Raw genomic sequence first — 19626 nt, forward strand, 5'->3', positions numbered from 1 at the left:
CCAGGCTTTGACAAGCCTCAACTCCCCCATGAGTCTTTATTAGTAGAGTCTAATTTAAAGAAATCCACGGGGGCTAGTGTGTATGCCTCTGTCCCTCCTGGCAGGGAAGGTAAGGCCATGGATAAGTTTGGCAAAAGGCTGTATCAAAATGCAATGCTAGCGAACAGGTCAGGAAACTATGCTTTCCATTTTTCCTTTTATCTTAAGCATCTTATTCAAAGTTTGTCATCTTTTGAGAAATATCTCCCTCACCGTAAGAAACCAGCCTTTCGCCAAGCTTCTTCATCGCTCTTGCAACTGCGCAAGTTCATGGTCAGATCAATTTATGACACTTTTGAGCTGACCTCTAGAGCCACGGCTATGTCAGTGGCTATGCGACGACTGGCCTGGCTCAGAGTGTCCGAACTCGATGTCAATCACCAAGATCGACTGGCCAATGCACCTTGCTTAGGAGATGAGCTGTTCGGAGAATCCATGGACTCTACTACTCAGAAACTCTCAGCTCATGAAACTCGATGGGATACTCTCCTTAAGACAAAGAAGAAGACCCCACCTTCTAGGCCTTTTCGTCAACAATCGGCCTACCAACGAAGGTTTGTGGCTCGTCCCTTACCTCAAACACAGAGGCAACCTGCTCGACCTGCCCAGCAGCAACAGCAAGTGAAACCTCCTCCTTCTCAAAAGTCAACTCAGCCCTTTTGACTTGGTTCTCCTGGACATAGCCATCTTCCTCCTTCTACTCATCTTCCACAGCCCATAGGAGGACGCCTTATACATTTCATAAGCCGTTGGGAAATCATCACCTCGGACCTGTGGGTCCTCAACATCATCCGCCACGGCTACTCTCTCAACTTTCAGACACCTCCTGCCCAAGGTCTACCAAGAGAGTCTGCTTTCAACACTCCTCGGTCTTCCCTCCTTCTTCAAGAAGTTCAATCCCTCCTCCTTCTGAACGCTATAGAGGAAGTTCCTCTAGATCAGAGAGGGCAGGGATTCTACTCCCGTTATTTTCTAGTCCCCAAAAAGACAGGAGATCTAAGACCCATTCTAGATCTTCGCGATCTAAACAAATGCTTGGTCAAAGAGAAATTCAAAATGCTTTCTCTGGCCACTCTTTACCCTCTTCTCAATCAAGGCAACTGGCTATGTTCCCTCGATCTCAAAGAAGCATACACTCATATACCGGTCAATCTGGCTTCCAGACAGTACCTACACTTCATGATCAATCGTTGTCATTACCAATACAATGTGCTGCATTTCGGTCTTGCCTCCTCTCCAAGAGTGTTCACCAAATGTCTGATTGTGGTGGCTGCCTTTCTACGATCTCACCACCTTCAGGTCTTTCCTTACCTGGACGACTGGTTAATCAAGGCCAATTCATCTCAGACTGTTCTCCTGGCCACCAACCAAACCATCATGTTTCTTCAACTTCTGGGGTTCGAGATCAATCTACCCAAATCTCATCTCATCCCCACTCAGAGACTTCAATTCATCGGAGCTGTCTTGGACACAGTCCTCATGAGAGCGTTCCTGCCATCCAACCGTCTTCAAACGCTTCAATCTCTGTGTCAGCAGGTGCTTCTACAACTTTCCATCTCTGCCAAGCAAATGATGATACTCTTGGATCACATGGCTTCCACAGTTCATGTCACACCCTTCGCACGTCTTCACCTGCGCACTCCTCAATGGACCCTAGCTACCCAGTGGTCCCAAGCGATGGATCCTTGCTCACGTCACATATCTGTCACATCATCTCTTCGTCAGTCTCTACAATGGTGGTTGATATCCTCAAATCTATCCAGAGGTCTTCTGCTCCATCTATCTCCTCATCAACTAGTCATCACCACCGATGCCTCCCCTTATGCCTGGGTAGCCCATTTGAACGAATTCCAAACTCAAGGACTTTGGACAGCCCAGGAAAAGAAGCATCACATCAATTTCCTGGAACTCAGAGCGATGTTTTATGCCCTCAAGGCTTTCCATCATCTTCTCTTCCCTCAAGTTCTCCTGCTGTGCACAGACAATCAAGTTGCGATGTACTACATCAACAAGCAGGGTGGAACGGGCTCTCGCCTCTTGTGCCAGGAAGCCCAGAAGATCTGGACTTGGGCCATAAATCACCATCTATTCCTGAAAGCTATCTACATTCAGGGAGAAAAGAATTCCTTAGCGGACAAGCTCAGCAGAATTCTCCAGCCTCACGAGTGGACACTCGATCCTTTCACTCTACAGTCCATCTTCGCTCAATGGGGCACTCCTCAGATAGACCTCTTTGCAGCTCCTCACAATCACCAGCTGCCCCTATTCTGCTCCAGACTCTACTCTCCTCACCGTCTGGCAGCGGATGCATTTCTCCTCGACTGGTCCAATCTGTTCCTGTATGCTTTCCCTCCTCTGCTTCTCATGTTGAGAACCTTGTTCAAGCTCAAGAGGGAACGAACCACCATGATTCTGATTGCTCCGAGGTGGCCCAGGCAACATTGGTTCTCCCTTCTACTTCAACTTAGTTCCAGGGAACCTTTTCTTCTTCCACTGTTTCCTTCTCTGCTTACACAGCATCAGGAGACCCTTCTACATCCCAACCTCCAGTCTCTGCACCTGACAGCTTGGTATCTCTCGGGCTGACTTCTCATGATACGCTTTTTGTCTCAGCCTGTTCGTTCAATTCTGGATGCCTCCAGGAAATCGGCCACTCTGCAATGTTACCATCAGAAGTGGACACGTTTTTCTTCCTGGTGTCTTCTTCATCATCATGATCCCACTTCCCTTGCAGTGGAGACCTTGTTGGATTATCTTCTTTCTTTGTCCGACTCTGGCCTCAAGTCCACTTCAATCAGAGTCCACCTCAGTGCTATTGCAGCTTTTCATGAGCCAGTCCATGGAAAACTCCTCTCAGCTCATCCCTTGGTGTCCAGGTTCATGCGGGGTCTTTTTAATGTGAAACCACCTCTTAAAGCCCCTCCTGTTATCTGGGATCTCAATGTAGTTCTTTCCGCTTTAATGAAGCCTCCTTTTGAACCTTTGGCTACCGCTTCTTTCAAGTTCCTTACTTTGAAGGTACTTTTCCTTATTGCTCTTACCTCTGCCAGGAGGGTCAGTGAGCTACATGCACTAGTTGCGGATCCACCTTTTACAATCTTCCATCATGACAAGGTGGTTCTGCGTACACATCCAAACTTTCTCCCTAAGGTTGTCTCTGAATTCCATCTCAACCAATCCATTGTTCTGCCTGTCTTCTTTCCGAAACCTCACTCGCATTCTGGAGAACAGGCTCTGCATACTTTGGACTGTAAGCGGGCTCTGGCTTACTAAGCCCCACAGATCACTCCCTCAACTCTTTCTGTCCTTTGATCCGAATAAACTGGGACGTCCTGTTTCTAAACGTACGTTGTCTAATTGGCTGGCAGCGTGCATTTCATTCTGTTATGCTCAGACCGGACTGACACTGGAAGGTTCTGTCACGGCCCATAGAGTCCGAGCGATGGCAGCATCTGTAGCTTTCCTCCGTTCCACTCCTATTGAGGAAATCTGCAAGGCTGCTACTTGGTCCTCAGTTCATACTTTTTTTTTTTTTTTTTTATAATAAATATTTTTTATTCTTTTTTTTAATTCTTACATCAAGTGAAATACATGTAATACATTCAATTATGAAAAAACACTTGAAATTATTATTAAATGTTCTTACAATGTGAATTAAATAAACCCTTTATCAGAATGTTATATCATATTAATATTACAATAGTTTTCCCTCCCTACCCCTTCTATATGTTCTATACATGTGTTATTATATCTGATCAGTAGAATAATTTGTCAATGGTCCCCATATTTTATTAAATTTTTTAATATAACCTTGTTGTAATGCCAATACTTTTTCCATTTTATATATATGACAAATTGAATTCCACCAAAAAGTGTAATTCAATTTAGTGTAATCCTTCCAGTTCTGAGTAATTTGCTGTATGGCGACCCCTGTTAAAATTAATAAAAGTTTATTATTATTAGCTGAAATCGGACTTTGTGTTCTCATTGCTGTTCCAAATAATATTGTATCATATGATAGTCCAACATGATTTTCTAATAAATTATTAATTTGGGGCCAAATTAATTTCCAAAAGGAATTAATGCAGGGACAAAAGAATAGTAATTGGTCCAATGTCCCCACTTCTATCCTACAATGCGAGCATCTATTAGATCTATTACTATCTAATTTTTGTAATCTCGTAGGGGTCCATAAAACTCTATGTAATAAAAACAACCATGTTTGACTCATAGATGCTGATCTTGTAGTATGTATTCTCCAGGACCAAAATTTTTGCCATTGAGATGGAAAATTATCTGTCCTATCTCAATACTCCAAATATCCCTAAGTCCTGATCTCTTTTTTTTTGTTTAAAAATTCGTTTATTTTCTTATACCATTTTGCGGCTTGGTGTCCTAGAAAATCCGCTTGAAAACAAAGGATTGGTAAACTATATTGAGTGTTAAGATTCTTCCATTCAGGGAACCCTTCCTGAATGGCCTGCTTCAATTGCATCCATTTAAAATATTGTGTTTTTTCTAATCCAAATTTTTGTTGCAATTGTGAAAAACTAAGCAGTGATCCATTTACTATTACATCTTTTAAAGTACGTATACCTGCTTTTATCCATTGTTTCCATACTATTTTAAATCCACCAATTTTGATCCTGGAGTTTACCCAAATAGATTGATTTAAAGATTTAGCCAATGGATCTGTTGATAAATTGCTTATAAATCTTAATGTTTTCCATGTATCTATTAGAATTCTATGATCTTTATATCTCCTAGGTATTGTTATACTAATGAAATGTTCTGGATGTAAAGGGAACATGAGGCGCCATTCTAAATATAACCAGTCGGGTACATTTTCCATGAGATCTGGGAGGATCCAATACATTCCCTGTCTTAAAATATAGGCTTGATGGTACCTATAGAAATTTGGAAAATTTACCCCTCCTTCCTTAATTGTTTTTTGTAATGATGCTAAAGCGATTCTTGGTCTTTTCCCAAACCAAACAAATTTTGTTAGTATACTGTTTAATTTTTTATAAAATGACCCCTGAAAAAATATTGGAATCATACTCATTTGATAACAAACCACAGGTAAAATCATCATTTTAATTGTTTGGATTCTTCCCCACCAAGAAAGATGTAAAGGATTCCATTGCTCGCACATTTCTGTTATTTTCTTTAATAAAAGTTTTTCATTCTCTTTAACTGTGTCATCAATTGTATTTTTTATAAGAATACCTAAATATTTTAGTCCTTCCTCTTTCCATTTAAATGAATATGAATCAAATAATCCTTTGGTGCAATGGATATTAATTGGAAGAACTTCACATTTTTCCCAATTGATTTTATATCCAGAAAACTTTCCAAACTTTTCTATTAAATTAAGTAGATGTGGAATGGTGTCTTCTGGTTCTCTTAAATATAATAATATATCATCTGCATATGTAGATAATTTAAATTCCCAATTAGAAAATGTGATTCCCTTTATTCCCTTAGTTTGATTTATTGCAATTAATAAGGGTTCTAGAACGATATCAAAAAGTAAGGGAGATAAAGGACAACCTTGTCTAACTCCCCTTAGCAAGTTAAATTTATCAGATAAGTTATTGTTTATATTTAATCTTGCTCCAGGGGAGCTATATAATGTTTGAATCATTTTAATAAAACCAGGTCCTATACCAAACCATTCTAGAGCTTGATACATAAACTTCCATTCTACTCTATCAAATGCTTTTTCTGCATCTAATGATATTAGAAAAGCTGGATCATTCAAATTTTTTGCTAAATTTAGAGAATGAAATGCTAATCTAGTGTTATGTGAAGAGTGTCTTTTAGCAACAAATCCTGTTTGGTGTATATCAATAATAAAAGGAAGAGCTTTTGCTAATCTTATAGCTAGCACTTTAGCAATTAATTTAGCATCTACATTCATCAAAGATATAGGCCTATAATTTGTTATCAATGTCGGATCCCTGTTTGGTTTTGGTAAGACAATTATAACAGAATCAGCCATAGTTCCTGATATATTTCCATTATTTATTTGATATTGATATAAATTTAATAGATAAGGTAATAAAATATTTTGAAATGTTTTGTAAAATTCAACAATATATCCATCTCCACCTGGAGCAGATCCAACTCTAAGAGCTTTCAATGCTGATTCTACTTCTTTTAAAGATATATGTTCTTCTAAACTTCCTTTTATATGATCCGGAATATTTGGTCCAATAAATGCCTTTAAAAATTCTATACCATCTTGTTCTTTATTTTCATAAGTATCAGAAGTATATAAATCCTTATAAAAATCAAGAAACTGTTTTATAATATCTTCATTACTAGTGTGTGTATTGCCCCGTTTATCCTTAATTGCAATAATCTTAGATTTTCTTTTTTTTTCTTTAATAAAATTTGCTAATAATCTTCCATTTTTATTTGAATTTCCATAATACTGTACTTGTCGACAGAACATATCTTTCCTTACAAATTGAGAAGAAATCTCATTATATTTAACTTTTGTTTTTAATAATTTCTGCAATGTATCATGTTCCCATTTAATAATTAATTTTTGTTCTAATAATTTAATTTCTTGTTCCAATTGTATAAATTGTTTTTAAGTTGTTTTTTCATATATGCAGAATATGATATGATATTCCCTCTCATTGTTGCTTTATAAGCGTCCCATAAAATTTCAATGTTTATGTTATCCGAATTATTGAATTGAAAGAATTCATGCATTTTTTCTTTAATATTTTCTATAAATTTTATGTCTGCAAGTAAAGCATTATCAAATCTCCAAATTGGTTTAGAATAAACTGATATATCATTCTGCAGATCAATCCACACACCAGCATGATCTGATATAATAATAGGATCAATAATTGCTTTCATCACTTTTTGTGCTATGTTATTAGAAACGAATATATAATCAATTCTTGAAAAGGATTTATGGACCTGAGAACAGAAAGAATATTCTTGATCATTAAAATGAAGGATACGCCATATATCTACTAAATCACAAGTTTGTATCAAATTATCTAATCCTAATGATTTCATAATTTTACTTGGTTTTTTATCCAGAATAGGATCCATTACAGCATTGAAATCTCCAGCTACTATTAAATTATTAGCAGCCAGTGGTAGTAATATCTGCTGAATATTTTTGAAAAACTCCATTTGATTTGAATTAGGAGCATATAAATTAAATAAGTCCAGGGTTGTATTCCTCAGATCCATTTTAATATGTACCCATCTTCCTAATGGATCAAATTTTATTAACTTAAAATCTGCTATACATTTTTTATTTATGAGAATAGCTACTCCTGCTTTTTTTCCAACATACTTTTACATCTCATTATTGTCTGGATGCATTCTCCAGACGGGATGGACACTTCGGCCAATCTGTTTTGCAAAATTTGTTTTTCTAATGGCCAACCTTCCCTCCATCCCTCTTTTTGTTAGCTTGGAGGTCACCCATCAGTCAAGAATATGTTGCCTGCTTGTCCTGGGATAAATCACAGTTACTTACCGTAACAGGTGTTATCCAGGGACAGCAGGCAGATATTCTTGCGTCCCTCCCACCTCCCCGGGTTGGCTTCTTAGCTGGCTTATCCTAACTGGGGACCGCGCGCCTCTGTCGGGCGGGAAGGCACTCGCGCGTGCGCGGTGCGGCCTAACAGAACTTTCCAAGTTCACTCTAAAATTGTCCGTACCGGGGGTCCGTCGGTGCCGTCACTCATCAGTCAAGAATATCTGCCTGCTGTCCCTGGATAACACCTGTTACGGTAAGTAACTGTGCTATATGCACCAAACCACGCTTCCCTAGCTGTATTTGTTTACTCAAGAAAAATTAAGGTTGCTACTTTTTGAACGGCCCTCGTATATTTCCATCATGATGATATATACCATTCTTTCTGAGGCTGTCAAGCAACCTTTTAATTGCAAAACTGTTCTTTTCTCCATATATATATATATATATATATATATATATATATAATTAAAGCACACAAACTTTCAAGAACTATTCATGTTTCTGCTTAGGATCCAGGATTTTGTATAACAGTCCCTCTGTTGAATGCTATTTTTTTAATCCTTCACTTCCCCAAATTTTGCTTCGTCTCATCTGATCTATTTGTATCTTTCACTCTTCTTCGCCATCTATATAGTTGCTACGAACAGCGGAAGATGTAGCAAAGATGCAAGGGGAGCTGGAGCTTATGCGACCCCTTCTGGAAGAGGCAGCCAAAGACACAGTGATAACTATGGACAAAATAAAGGTACAGCAACAAAAATATCAATTCCTTTAGTAGCTATATGTGACTTCATCTTCCTCATTAACCTTATTGGGATGCAAATGACCTTTCAAATGCTTATTAATTCTGGATAAAACTCATTAAATTTGGTTTTATATATATATATATAGATATATATATATACTAGTGTTTAAGCCCATTAGATTAACGGGTGCTAGAATAGATGTGCAGACTTAACAGTTAAAAAAATTTTACTAAAAACTTTCCTTGATCTTTAATAATCTTTGTACGTTTGATATTTTTTTATATTTTTATTGTTTCTTGTTGCATGTTGTGGGCTTAATAAAGTATTTGCTGTCCCATTCCTTGTGAAGATTCTGTTTGAGTTAGGTAATAGTTTTCCTTGGTGAGGGCTGTCTGAAAAACTTCTAACTCTAGAAAAAGCTACATATAAATGGCCGTGTCTGAACACGGGTTCTTGCAAGTAAATGCCCACTTTTTCTAAAGTTTGCCCCTGAGCTTTATTGATTGTCTTGGCAAAGGCTATTGTGATGGGAAATTGTCGTCTTCGTAATGTAAAGGGCAAATCAGTGGATGTTGGTGCCAAATCAATACGTGGAATAAAAACTAATTCTCCTTCTGCTAAACCGGTTATTACTTGAGCGATGATGAGGTTGTTTTATAAGTCATTCATGATGAGGCGGGTACCATTGCACAATCCTCATTTAGTATTTAGATTTCTAAGCAGCATAATGATAGCTTTTTTTTTAAGGTTGAGTTTATGTTTTGGCATACCTGTTGGAGTTAGTTCATTGAGGAACTCTATGGGATAGTTTTGTGTGTCTTCCTGAGTGAAGTCATCAATTGAGTTGTAGTTGAGATGTGTTACAGTTTGTCCTTCCAAAATGTTCAATACCTCTTCATTTATGGAGTTGACATCAGAGTTTTTTGGGCAAAGTATAGAATTTTTTTGTTAATTTTGGAATATCTGTAATAGTAATTTTTTCTCCAAAAAAGTCTTTGATGATATTTTCTGTGGTTAAAATTTGGGAAGAGATTTCAATAATGTCATCAGGCAAGCCGTCAATGTGTGGTGTATCGCCATTACCAACTCTGATGAGCTGGTAATGCTGAAATCAGTGTATATTGAGCATATATATTTTTTTTAAGGTTTAGGACTTTGAATTTGGGCCAAAGGTTGTTATTCTTTATACATGCCTCTACAATTTTTGTTCGGTCACCATGAGGCACCACGGGAAGTGTTTGATGGAAATCTCCACCAAGTAAGAGAACTTTTCCACCAAAGGGTTTGTTGTTATCCATTATTTCTTGTAGAAGTTTGTCAACCACTGTAAGAGCTATAATAATAATAATAATAACTTTATTTTTGTATACCACAATACCACAAAACAGTTCAGAACAGTTTACAGGAGAAGAGACTGTACATATACAGCGAAGATACAGAGAGTTAGTTAACAAGTGTATAATATAACCGGTAGCAATTACAAAATAATCCAGTAACAATTACAAGGGAGTGCAGAAAGGGGATAGGAAAAACCGGGGAAAATGAGGTATATAGGTGAGAAGGGAGAGGAAAGGAAGGGAAGGGAGGTGGGATCGAGTTTAGTATAGAGGGGGCCATAGTACATTCGTCCCAAATGATTAGTTTAGCGGGTCGTAAATTGTCAGCATCAGTAGAATTTATATGCATATTTGATATTGAGTTTTCAAGTATAGGCATAGGTAATTTGAATTGGGAGTGGTATGTTCTGCCACCCTTAAGAAGATTTGCTGCTATACCTGTGGAGGCTACAGGGAGTGCAAAGTTACCTTGTGCTTGAAATGTGTAGAGAAGTGTTGTGTAAAGGTAGGTTTTACCACTACCTCCTGGGCCATCCAAGAAAAAATAACGGTGGGAGAGGTTGTTATTTTAGGTTGCTGACAATATTTCTTGTAAAACTGTTTTTTGATCTACGTTTAAGGTTGTCATCATTTGTTCAGCTGTTTGTTTTTCAAAGGTTTGGTCGTAGGTGTTTGTTGGTATGTTAGTATTTGGTAGTGTGTATGGTAATCCAAAATCTTTACCCTTTTTTCCATGGAGTAGTAAAATGTTGGATATGTCTTTGAGTGCTATGTTACGACATAGAGTGCATTTATTATTGTGACTGATATGTGTTTGAACTAAATCTTCAATAAGATATTGCTCGTATTTTAGGAAAAGGTCATTCATATTTTGTAGGGAAGCAAATATGCAAATGTATGCAAATAATTCCCTTAGTTGTTTAGGCATGCTGTATTGCACTGCATCTTCCAGAGTGCTGTCCCATACTTTATCATCGTTAATGAGGCCTCTTTGTTTGGCAGCCTCTTTGAAAGTGGGGTAGATATTTCCATTTACAGTTCTTAGATGTTCGAAGGATTGCGCACCAGAAACATTGAGCAATAGTAGGCGCAGAGAGTATCGTTCTGGATCAGATAGTAAATTCACAGAATACATGCGTCCAATAACTTTTTCAGCACCACGTTGACGTAATTTCCAAGTAGAGTCAAAGACAGAGTCAAAGACATAGTGTAAAGCAGGGATCTCAAAGTCCCTCCTTGAGGGCCGCAATCCAGTCGGGTTTTCAGGATTTCCCCAATGAATATGCATTGAAAGCAGTGCCATGCACATAGATCTCATGCATATTCATTGGGAAATCCTGAAAACCCGACTGGATTGCGGCCCTCAAGGAGGGACTTTGAGACCCCTGGTGTAAAGGAATGTCAGGGTATAATATACTCCTTGCTTCTTCGTGGTTTTGATTTAGTTTGAACCAAGCTGTCAAATGAGTATTGCGTTCTGAAGCTCTCTGTGCTGCTGTAGAAATGTTATTGGGGTTAAAAAAATATAGGTTGTTCATCTGGCAGATGTACTGTTAATCTGTGTACGGTATGTGATTGATAATGCATTTCAAATCCATTCAAACGCCATGCTGCTTCTGGAGCGCTCACATATCTTGAGTTTATAAAACTGTTTATTTCATCATGATTTAAACTACCCTGTTCTTGAATGACAACATTTGCACAATCATGACCTTTGTATATATATTTAAAAAGGTATTTGACGCTTTTCACAGAAGCACAGACTTCAACATTAATGTGGCAATTGTACTTTAAGGCTATATATGGATTATATGGTACAATCCAAGTACAGTGGAACCTCGCTTTGATACGTTCCCATCCGTCGCCCTTCCCCCCCCCCCCCCCCCGAGGCCAGCGGCGCTGCTTCCCCCTCACACCGGCACCCCTTGCTCGAACAACCTGAACTTACACCCCCCCCCCCCACCCGTCTGGCACCGGCACGCTGCCCACAGGACGTGCCAGTGTCGCTTGAAGATCTTCCTGCCTCTGCTGGGCCTTGATTCTCAGCGAGAGGGAGAATTAGAAGGCCTTGAGCATGCGCAGATGCATGCTCAAGGCCCGGCAGAGGCAGGAAGATCTTCAAACGGTACCGGCACGTCCTGTGGGCAGCGTGCTGGTGCCAGACGGGTGGGGGGGGTGTAAGTTCAAGTTGTTCGAGCGGGGGTGCCAGTTCACGCGGGGGGGGGGGGCCTTTGCGAGCGGGGGGAGCGATGCTGGTTCTCGGAGGAGGTGATCGCAAATCGAGTCAACACTCGGTTTGCGAGACAAGGTTTGCGAGAATGTTTTGCTCGTCTTGCAAAACACTCGCAAACCGGGTTACTCGCAAACCGAGATTTGACTGTATTATCGATTGTCTTGCCGTTAACATTTTAAATTTGGCCTGTTTTTTGTCTTCTGTATTTGGGATAATCATTAATATTTGCAATAGTTTGTTCTTGAAATTGGTTTGGGTAATCCTTATTACATTTGCCATTTCTCATACACGGAGAATTATGATTGTATACTCCACATGGTCCATGAATCATATGTTTTGTTGCAATTGCATATAAGGGAGGATTGATAGTTATATTTGGAATTTCTGCAGATACAATTTTGTCTATCAGCTCTTCTGTTTTTGGTTTACTATCATCTATAAGAATGAGTAGTATGTGAGCATGTGATAAACCCCTCTTTTGAAATTCAGTCGCGTATACAATGGCTTTTGTTAGTCCAAAAATATGTTTTTTTACAGATATCATTGATCATAGCTTTTAGTTTTATGTGAAATACTCTTGCAACTAAATCTGGGCGTGCATCAGCAGTTTGACCATGTTGTAAGTTATTAACAATCTCTTCCCATTTGGGGTTGCACGTCATTGTAATGAAAAGATCAGGTTTGCCATATTTTCTTACAATTGCCAATGCATCTTGATAATTTTGTAGTATGTTTCTGGGGCTACCTGTAAATGAGGAAGGCAAAATGTAAGATTTTCCAGGAATTAGGCCAGCATCATGTGCTTCATTATTTAAATAGTCCATTAATCCTGAGTATTTTTCAACTCTTAATTTTGGTTGATTTTGGCGTGTGTAATTTAGTCTGTTGGCTTCAGTTTTGACATATCATCTACGATAAATTGTTGTGTAAGTCGACCAGCTTGTAAGAAGGGATTAAAATAATCTCGGATTGAAAGACGGTACCCATAATATTGCATTTGTGTTACCCTAACTCTAGGATTTAGTGACTGATTTGATAAGCCTATTAAGGCTTGTGGTCTGTGTTGCAAAGGTATGTCAATTCCCCAGCTTTGATCCCCATATGGGAAGAGCAATGGGTAAACCATGGGCTCCAGATTAGGATCAAGGACACAAATTTTTTGTGTTGGGTTGTCTGCACTTGGTTTGCAGTGTATAAGGAGATCTCGTTCAAGTGGTGGTTCTCCATCATTATTTTGAAAAATAAATGCAACTTCATTATGTGTTGGAGTGTTATAGCGCCTTTGGTCATTTTTACGATCATGTACTATTGTCATAGTTACCTCCTTAGTAACATTGCCTGTTTTGATGGCATCATCTTCATATTCTTTTTCAACTTGTTGCAACATTTTGCAGGCCTCTGCAAATGGATTGTATTGTGCCATAAGTGTGCTTAGTGTTTGCATAAGTTCTGGATTTATTCCAGAATTAGGTGAAATGTGCATTCTCTGTTCTGCAGCTTCTGAGGAATCTAAAATATATAATTGTGCATACTGTCTGTTTTGTCCCTGTTGTGGGTGCAGTGTGCCTACTCTGTGACAAATGGAACCATGGTTGCGGAAGCAGTATGGCCCATGGCCAGGAGGTGGAGCAATGTTTGCACCCAAGGAGGCAAATGCTAGTGCACTATTTATGGATTGTATATTACATTACATTACCTTGCAGTTCAAGGCGGATTACAAAAGAATTATCCAAGATGTATTACAACAAGAACTTACAAAAAAAAAAATAAAAATTGGTCATTTTCAAAAAGAGTGAGAAATGGGTAAGGTTATTTGTTTGGGGTAGTTGGCTTTAGTGAGAGGTGGAGTTTGAGACTTGCGGTATTGTTTTTTTCAGAGTTTTCTTGAAAGTATGGTCTTTATTTCTTTTCTAAAAGTCTTGTAGTCGAGGGATGCCGTCAGTAGATTGGCGATTTGGTTGTCTAGTTTGGTTGCTTGAGTGGCCAGGAAGCCATCATATAGTTTTTTATCCCAGGACAAGCAGGCATGATATTCTCACATGTGGGTGACGTCATCTACGGAGCCCCGATGCGGAAGCATTTTCAAGCAAACTTGATTGAAGATTTAAGTTTGCTCTGCTGCTCCACGCATGCGTGCCTTCCTGCTCCACTAGGGGGTGCATCCCCTCGTGGTCTCCAGTTCAAAATTTTCCGCTGAGCCTAGAAGTCGTGTTTTTCAGGCTCTGCCCCAACTGCCTTCTAGCACCGCGATTTTTTCTTGTTTTTTCACGATTAAGTCACTGTGCGCGAATTCCTTACCTTTTAACTTGATTCCTGCTTTGTTTTTGTCGACCCGGAAGCTTCCGGGTCCCCGCGGCCGCGTGGCTAATCGAGCCGCGGCTACTTTCGATTTAATGTCCCAGCCTTTGACCGGCTTTAAAAAGTGCACCCGGTGTGAGCGGCTTCTTTCCCTCACAGATCCGCATCGCCGGTGCATTCTCTGCCTGGGGGCGGCTCATCCAACCGACTCCTGCCCCTAGTGCGCTATTTTCCAGAACCGGGCCCTCCGTTGAAGAAAAGCCCGCATGGCGGACCTCTTCACCCCGGACCAACTCTCCACCTCGGCCTCGAGGTCGGCCCCGGCCTCGGCCCCGGCCTTGACCTCGGCCCCGGATACCTCGGCATCGCCTCGAGACTCGACCCCGAAGTCCTCGGGACAACAGAAAGCCTCAGCCCTGGGTAAGTCCCCTCTTCAGGTTCCGTAACATCGAAGAAGCCAGCCTCGGGGACAACGACGACGCATGGCGGAAGCCCCATGCTTACAGCCCCTGCTAAGCCCTCCAAGCCTTCGGGCCGTGCCTCCACCACACGGGAATACTCTGATACGAGGTCGCCCCCGGTGGAGTGCACCGAGGCAGTGGACATGCCTTCGATGCTGTCCGTGCCCGTCTTCCAGGACCTACTCCGAGCGATGATCACGTCGGAGCTGTCCGCTGCAATGGCCCAGTTTCAATCGGCCTCGACCTCGACCCCGATTGTGCCAGACCAGCCTGAGCCTCGCATCGAACAACCTCGAGGAAAGGTGCGCACTCCTCGCCGAGGCGCCCGAGACGTTCTCCCTCCGCAGACCGCCGAGGGGCAAAACGTCGGGCTAAAACGACAGAAACCTCGAACCGCCGTACCTCCAAGAAGGCCCGAGGTTCACCAACTCTACGAGGCCGTTCTCCCACACCGCGTATGGGACCACTAAGGGTGGCTGAGTTATCACTCTCCAACCCGCGCATCCTCCGAACTCCCCCTCGGGCCGGGACCCCGACCCGAGGTCGCAGGTATTCTCTGAGGGAGCCCGGATCGAGGTCACCGATTCGACATCGATCGGTACCCCGAACCCCGGCATCGTCTCCGAGGGGCTCCTCGAGACGCCGAAGATCCACAACCCCGGAACACTCTCACAGTGCTTCCCCGGCCTCGGAGCATGGATCGGAGCAGGAACCTCGATACTCGAGGGAAGCCTCCCCATCCTTCTCCACCCGACGAAGGTCTCGTTCACCGACCCCGCACGGGGCCCCGGGAACATCTCGCCCATCCTTCACTCGCTTTGTCCAGGACATGGGCCACGCCTTGGACTTAGACCTCCAGTCCGACTCCAGATACTCCAAGGAGTACCTGGCGGAGCTAGATATGCCATCACTGCCCAGAGAGTCCCTTCGCTTACCACCTAACCCGGTACTCCAACAGGCCTTCTTCAGGAACCTGGAGACCCCCTACATGGTCACAGCCGTACCCTCCAAAATGGAGGCCAAGTACCGCATAGTACCTTACCCGGGATTCGAACAACCACAGCTCTCCCACCAATCGCTGCTAGTAGAATCCTCCTTGAAAAAGGCTCACCCATCCCGGGTCTCAGCAGTGGTCCCCCCAGGCCGAGAAGGCCGAACCCTGGACAAATTCGGCAGGAGACTATATCAAAACGCAATGATGGCCTCTAGGGTGCAAAGCTACACTTTCACCTTCACATCCTACCTCAAACACCTCATTGGACTATTGAGAGCCTTTGAGACTGACCTACCGGCCTCCCGGCAAGGAACGTTCGGCCTGCTTTTGGAGTTCCTCTCTAACCTGCACCTTCATCTATTCCACGCGGCCTACGATGGCTTCAAACTCTCCTCCAGAGAGGCAGCCTTTGCTATCGCCATGCGCCGACTAGCTTGGCTGCGCTTGGTCGACATGGACCCCAACTTACAGGACCGGTTGGCTAACCTCCCCTGCGTGGGAAAAGAACTGTTCGATGACACTATCGAGGCGGCTACAAAACGCCTCTCCGAACATGAACGCTCGTTTGCCTCCCTTGTCCGACAAAAGCCCAAACCGCCCACGTCCAGGCCGTATAGGGCCCCACCGCGCTGCTACCCACAAAAGTCATAGAAACATAGAAACATAGAAATAGACGGCAGATAAGGGCCACGGCCCATCCAGTCTGCCCACCGCAATGACCCTTCCCCACCTAACTCAGTGAATAGATCCCACGTATCTATCCCATTTGGCCTTAAAATCAGGCACGCTGCTGGCCTCAGTGACCTGAAGTGGAAGATTATTCCAGCGGTCAACCACTCTCTCAGTGAAAAAGAATTTCCTGGTGTCACTGTGCAGTTTCCCTCCCCTGATTTTCCACGGGTGCCCCCTGGTTGCCGTGGGACCCATGAGAAGGAAGATATCTTCTTCCACTTCGATGCGACCCGTGAGATACTTGAACGTCTCTATCATGTCTCCCCTCTCTCTGCGTTCCTCGAGTGAGTAGAGCTGCAACTTATCCAGCCTTTCCTCGTAAGGGAGATCCTTGAGCCCAGCGATCATCCGGGTTGCCATTCTCTGCACCGACTCTAGTCTCAGCACATCTTTTCGGTAATGCGGCCTCCAAAATTGCACACAGTACTCCAGGTGTGGTCTCACCATGGATCTATACAATGGCATAATGACTTCAGGCTTACGGCTGACGAAACTCCTGCGTATGCAACCTATGATTTGCCTTGCTTTGGAGGAAGCTTGCTCCACTTGATTGGCAGCCTTCATGTCCTCACTGACGATCACCCCTAGGTCACGCTCTGCATTAGTTCTTGTTAGGATCTCGCCATTTAGGGTGTAAGTCTTGCATGGATTATGGCTGCCCAGGTGCATGACTTTGCATTTTTTGGCATTGAAGCTGAGTTGCCAGGACCTAGACCAGCGCTCCAGTAGTAGTAGGTCGTGCATCATGTTGTCGGGCATTGAGTTTTTGTCTGTTGTACTCTTGGCCACTACATTGCTTAGTTTGGCGTCATCAGCGAATAATGTTATTTTACCTCGGAGACCTTCTGCCAAGTCTCTTATGTAGATGTTGAACAGGATCGGGCCCAGGACGGAGCCCTGTGGCACTCCACTGATCACCTCCGTCGTTTCGGAGGGGGTGCCATTCACCATTACCCTCTGAAGCCTACCCTCAAGCCAGTTCCCAATCCATTTCGTCAGGGTGTCGCCCAATCCTATAGAACTCATTTTGCTCAGCAACCTGCGGTGTGGTACGCTATCGAATGCTTTGCTGAAGTCCAGGTATACGATGTCCAGGGACTCCCCAACATCCAGCTTTCTCGTCACCCAGTCAAAGAAGCCGATCAGGTTGGATTGGCAGGATCTCCCCTTAGTAAATCCATGTTGACGGGGATCACGTAGATTCTCCTCGTTCATGATCGTATCCAATTGGCATTTGATTAGAGTTTCCATTAGTTTGCTCACTATTGATGTGAGACTCACCGGTCTGTAGTTTGCTGTTTCCATCTTGGAGCCTTTCTTATGAAGTGGAATGACGTTAGCCATTTTCCAGTCCAACGGGACGTCACCTGTACTAAGGGAGAGATTGAAGAGTGCGGATAGCGGTTCCGCCAAGACATCACACAACTCCCTGAGCACCCTGGGGTGTAGGTTGTCAGGCCCCATTGCCTTGTTAACCTTGAGATTTGACAGCTCGCAGTAGACACTGCTGGGCGTAAACTCAAAATTACTAAATGGATCAGCTGAGTCAACCCTTGTCTGCAGCTGAGGACCAAGTCCCGGCGCCTCGCGGGTGAAGACTGAGCAGAAGTATTCATTTAACAGTTGGGCTTTCTCCGAGTCCGTTTCTGCATAGTCTCCCCCTGGTTTCCTGAGGCGTACTATCCCACCTGAGTTTTTGTTCCTGTCACTGATATACCTGAAAAAGGATTTATCTCCTCTCTTTATGTTCCTTGCTAAAGACTCCTCCATGCGGAATTTGGCCTCTCTAACTGCTGTTTTGACTGTTTTTGACTTGGTCAGATAGATTTCCCTGGAGTCCTGTTTCCCTGATTGTTTGTAAGAGATGAATGCTTTTTTCTTCTCCTTGATGAGGTCCGAGATCTCCGTAGAGAACCATTGTGGCTTATTGTTCCTACTCCGTTTACTTACCGATTTAACATAGCGGTTTGTTGCTTCCTGTATGGTGGCTTTTATAGTTGACCACATTTCTTCCACGTTATCGGTTTCTGTTTGGCTTTGTAGCACCTGGTGAACGAAGTCTCCCATTTCTTTGAAGTTTGTGTCCTTGAATTTAAGGACCTTGGTTAGTGTGGTAGATTTAGTGAAACCTTTTCTGAGATTGAACCATACCATGTTGTGGTCGCTGGAGGCCAATGTGTCGCCCACCGAGACCTCTGTGACACTTTCTCCATTGGTAAGTATCAGGTCTAGGATTGCCTGATCCCTTGTTGGTTCCAACACTAGTTGCCTTAGTCTTGCTCCCTTCAAGGAATTTAATAGCCTCCTGCTGCTGCATGAAGCAGAGGAAAGCGTGACCCAATCCACATCAGGCATGTTGAAGTCACCTAACAATACTGTGTCCCCACGCAAGGTGATATTCTCTATATCTCCGATTAATTCCATATCTTGGTCATCCTGTTGTCTTGGAGGTCTGTATACTACGCCAAGATACAAGCATTTGTCCTTCCCTCTGGCCAAATTTACCCAAAGGGATTCTCCAGTGTACCGTACATCTGTGATTCTGGTGACTTTAATGTCATCTTTAGTATATAATGCTACACCTCCTCCCATTTTGCCCTCCCTGTCCCGGCGAAGCAAGTTGTAACCCGGTATGACCATGTCCCACCCGTGGGAGTCTGTGAGCCAGGTCTCAGATATCGCCACCACATCCAAGTCGGCATTTATCATTTCTGTTTCCAGTTCCAGGATCTTGTTTCCCAGACTGTGGGCGTTGACGTACATAGCCCTCCATGTTGTATGTTTGTTATGTCTCAGTGGGGACATTCCTGTTATAGCAGCTAGGCCACCTTTAGCATTATTTGCATGTCTCGTATTCTTCCTAGACCCAGAGCTGCAATGTGCACCTTTCCCGGACTCCCCATACCCAAAACTACAGTTTATGGCTAACCCAGACTCAGAATTGTGTGTACTCTGTGGGGGTATTCCCTCTTGAGCAACTTGACTTCCTATAATATAGTTTGCAGTGTGTATTCTGTCGCTGGACCCAGAATTACAATGTGTACTTCTCCTAGTCCCAGAATCACAGTGTGCACCCCTCCTAGATCCAGAATTACAATTTGAACTCCCCTTAGACCCAGATTTACAATGTATACTCCCCTTAGCCCCAGCATAACAATGTGATCCAGAATTATAATGTGACCCTGAATTATAGTGTTTACTTTCTTTAGTCTCCCTTACTTCAGTCTCAAGAAGAAATTGGTAGCTTAGCTCGTCAAGTAGGTTGTT

The 19626-nt window shown here is 42.6% G+C and overlaps 1 protein-coding gene across 6 annotated transcripts in view; it reads left to right on the forward strand.

The window, feature by feature from the left end:
• Nucleotides 1–19626, forward strand: part of DNAH1 (dynein axonemal heavy chain 1) — an 813109-nt gene that overhangs the window by 609771 nt on the left and 183712 nt on the right. For all 6 annotated transcript variants that reach the window (XM_033926650.1, XM_033926656.1, XM_033926654.1 and 3 more), the window contains one exon: nucleotides 8193–8303. In XM_033926650.1, the coding sequence (XP_033782541.1) occupies nucleotides 8193–8303 (111 nt within the window). The remainder of the gene's footprint in view (nucleotides 1–8192; nucleotides 8304–19626) is intronic.

Source organism: Geotrypetes seraphini, chromosome 17 (assembly GCF_902459505.1).
Source record: "Geotrypetes seraphini chromosome 17, aGeoSer1.1, whole genome shotgun sequence".
NCBI classification, from domain to species: domain Eukaryota; kingdom Metazoa; phylum Chordata; class Amphibia; order Gymnophiona; family Dermophiidae; genus Geotrypetes; species Geotrypetes seraphini.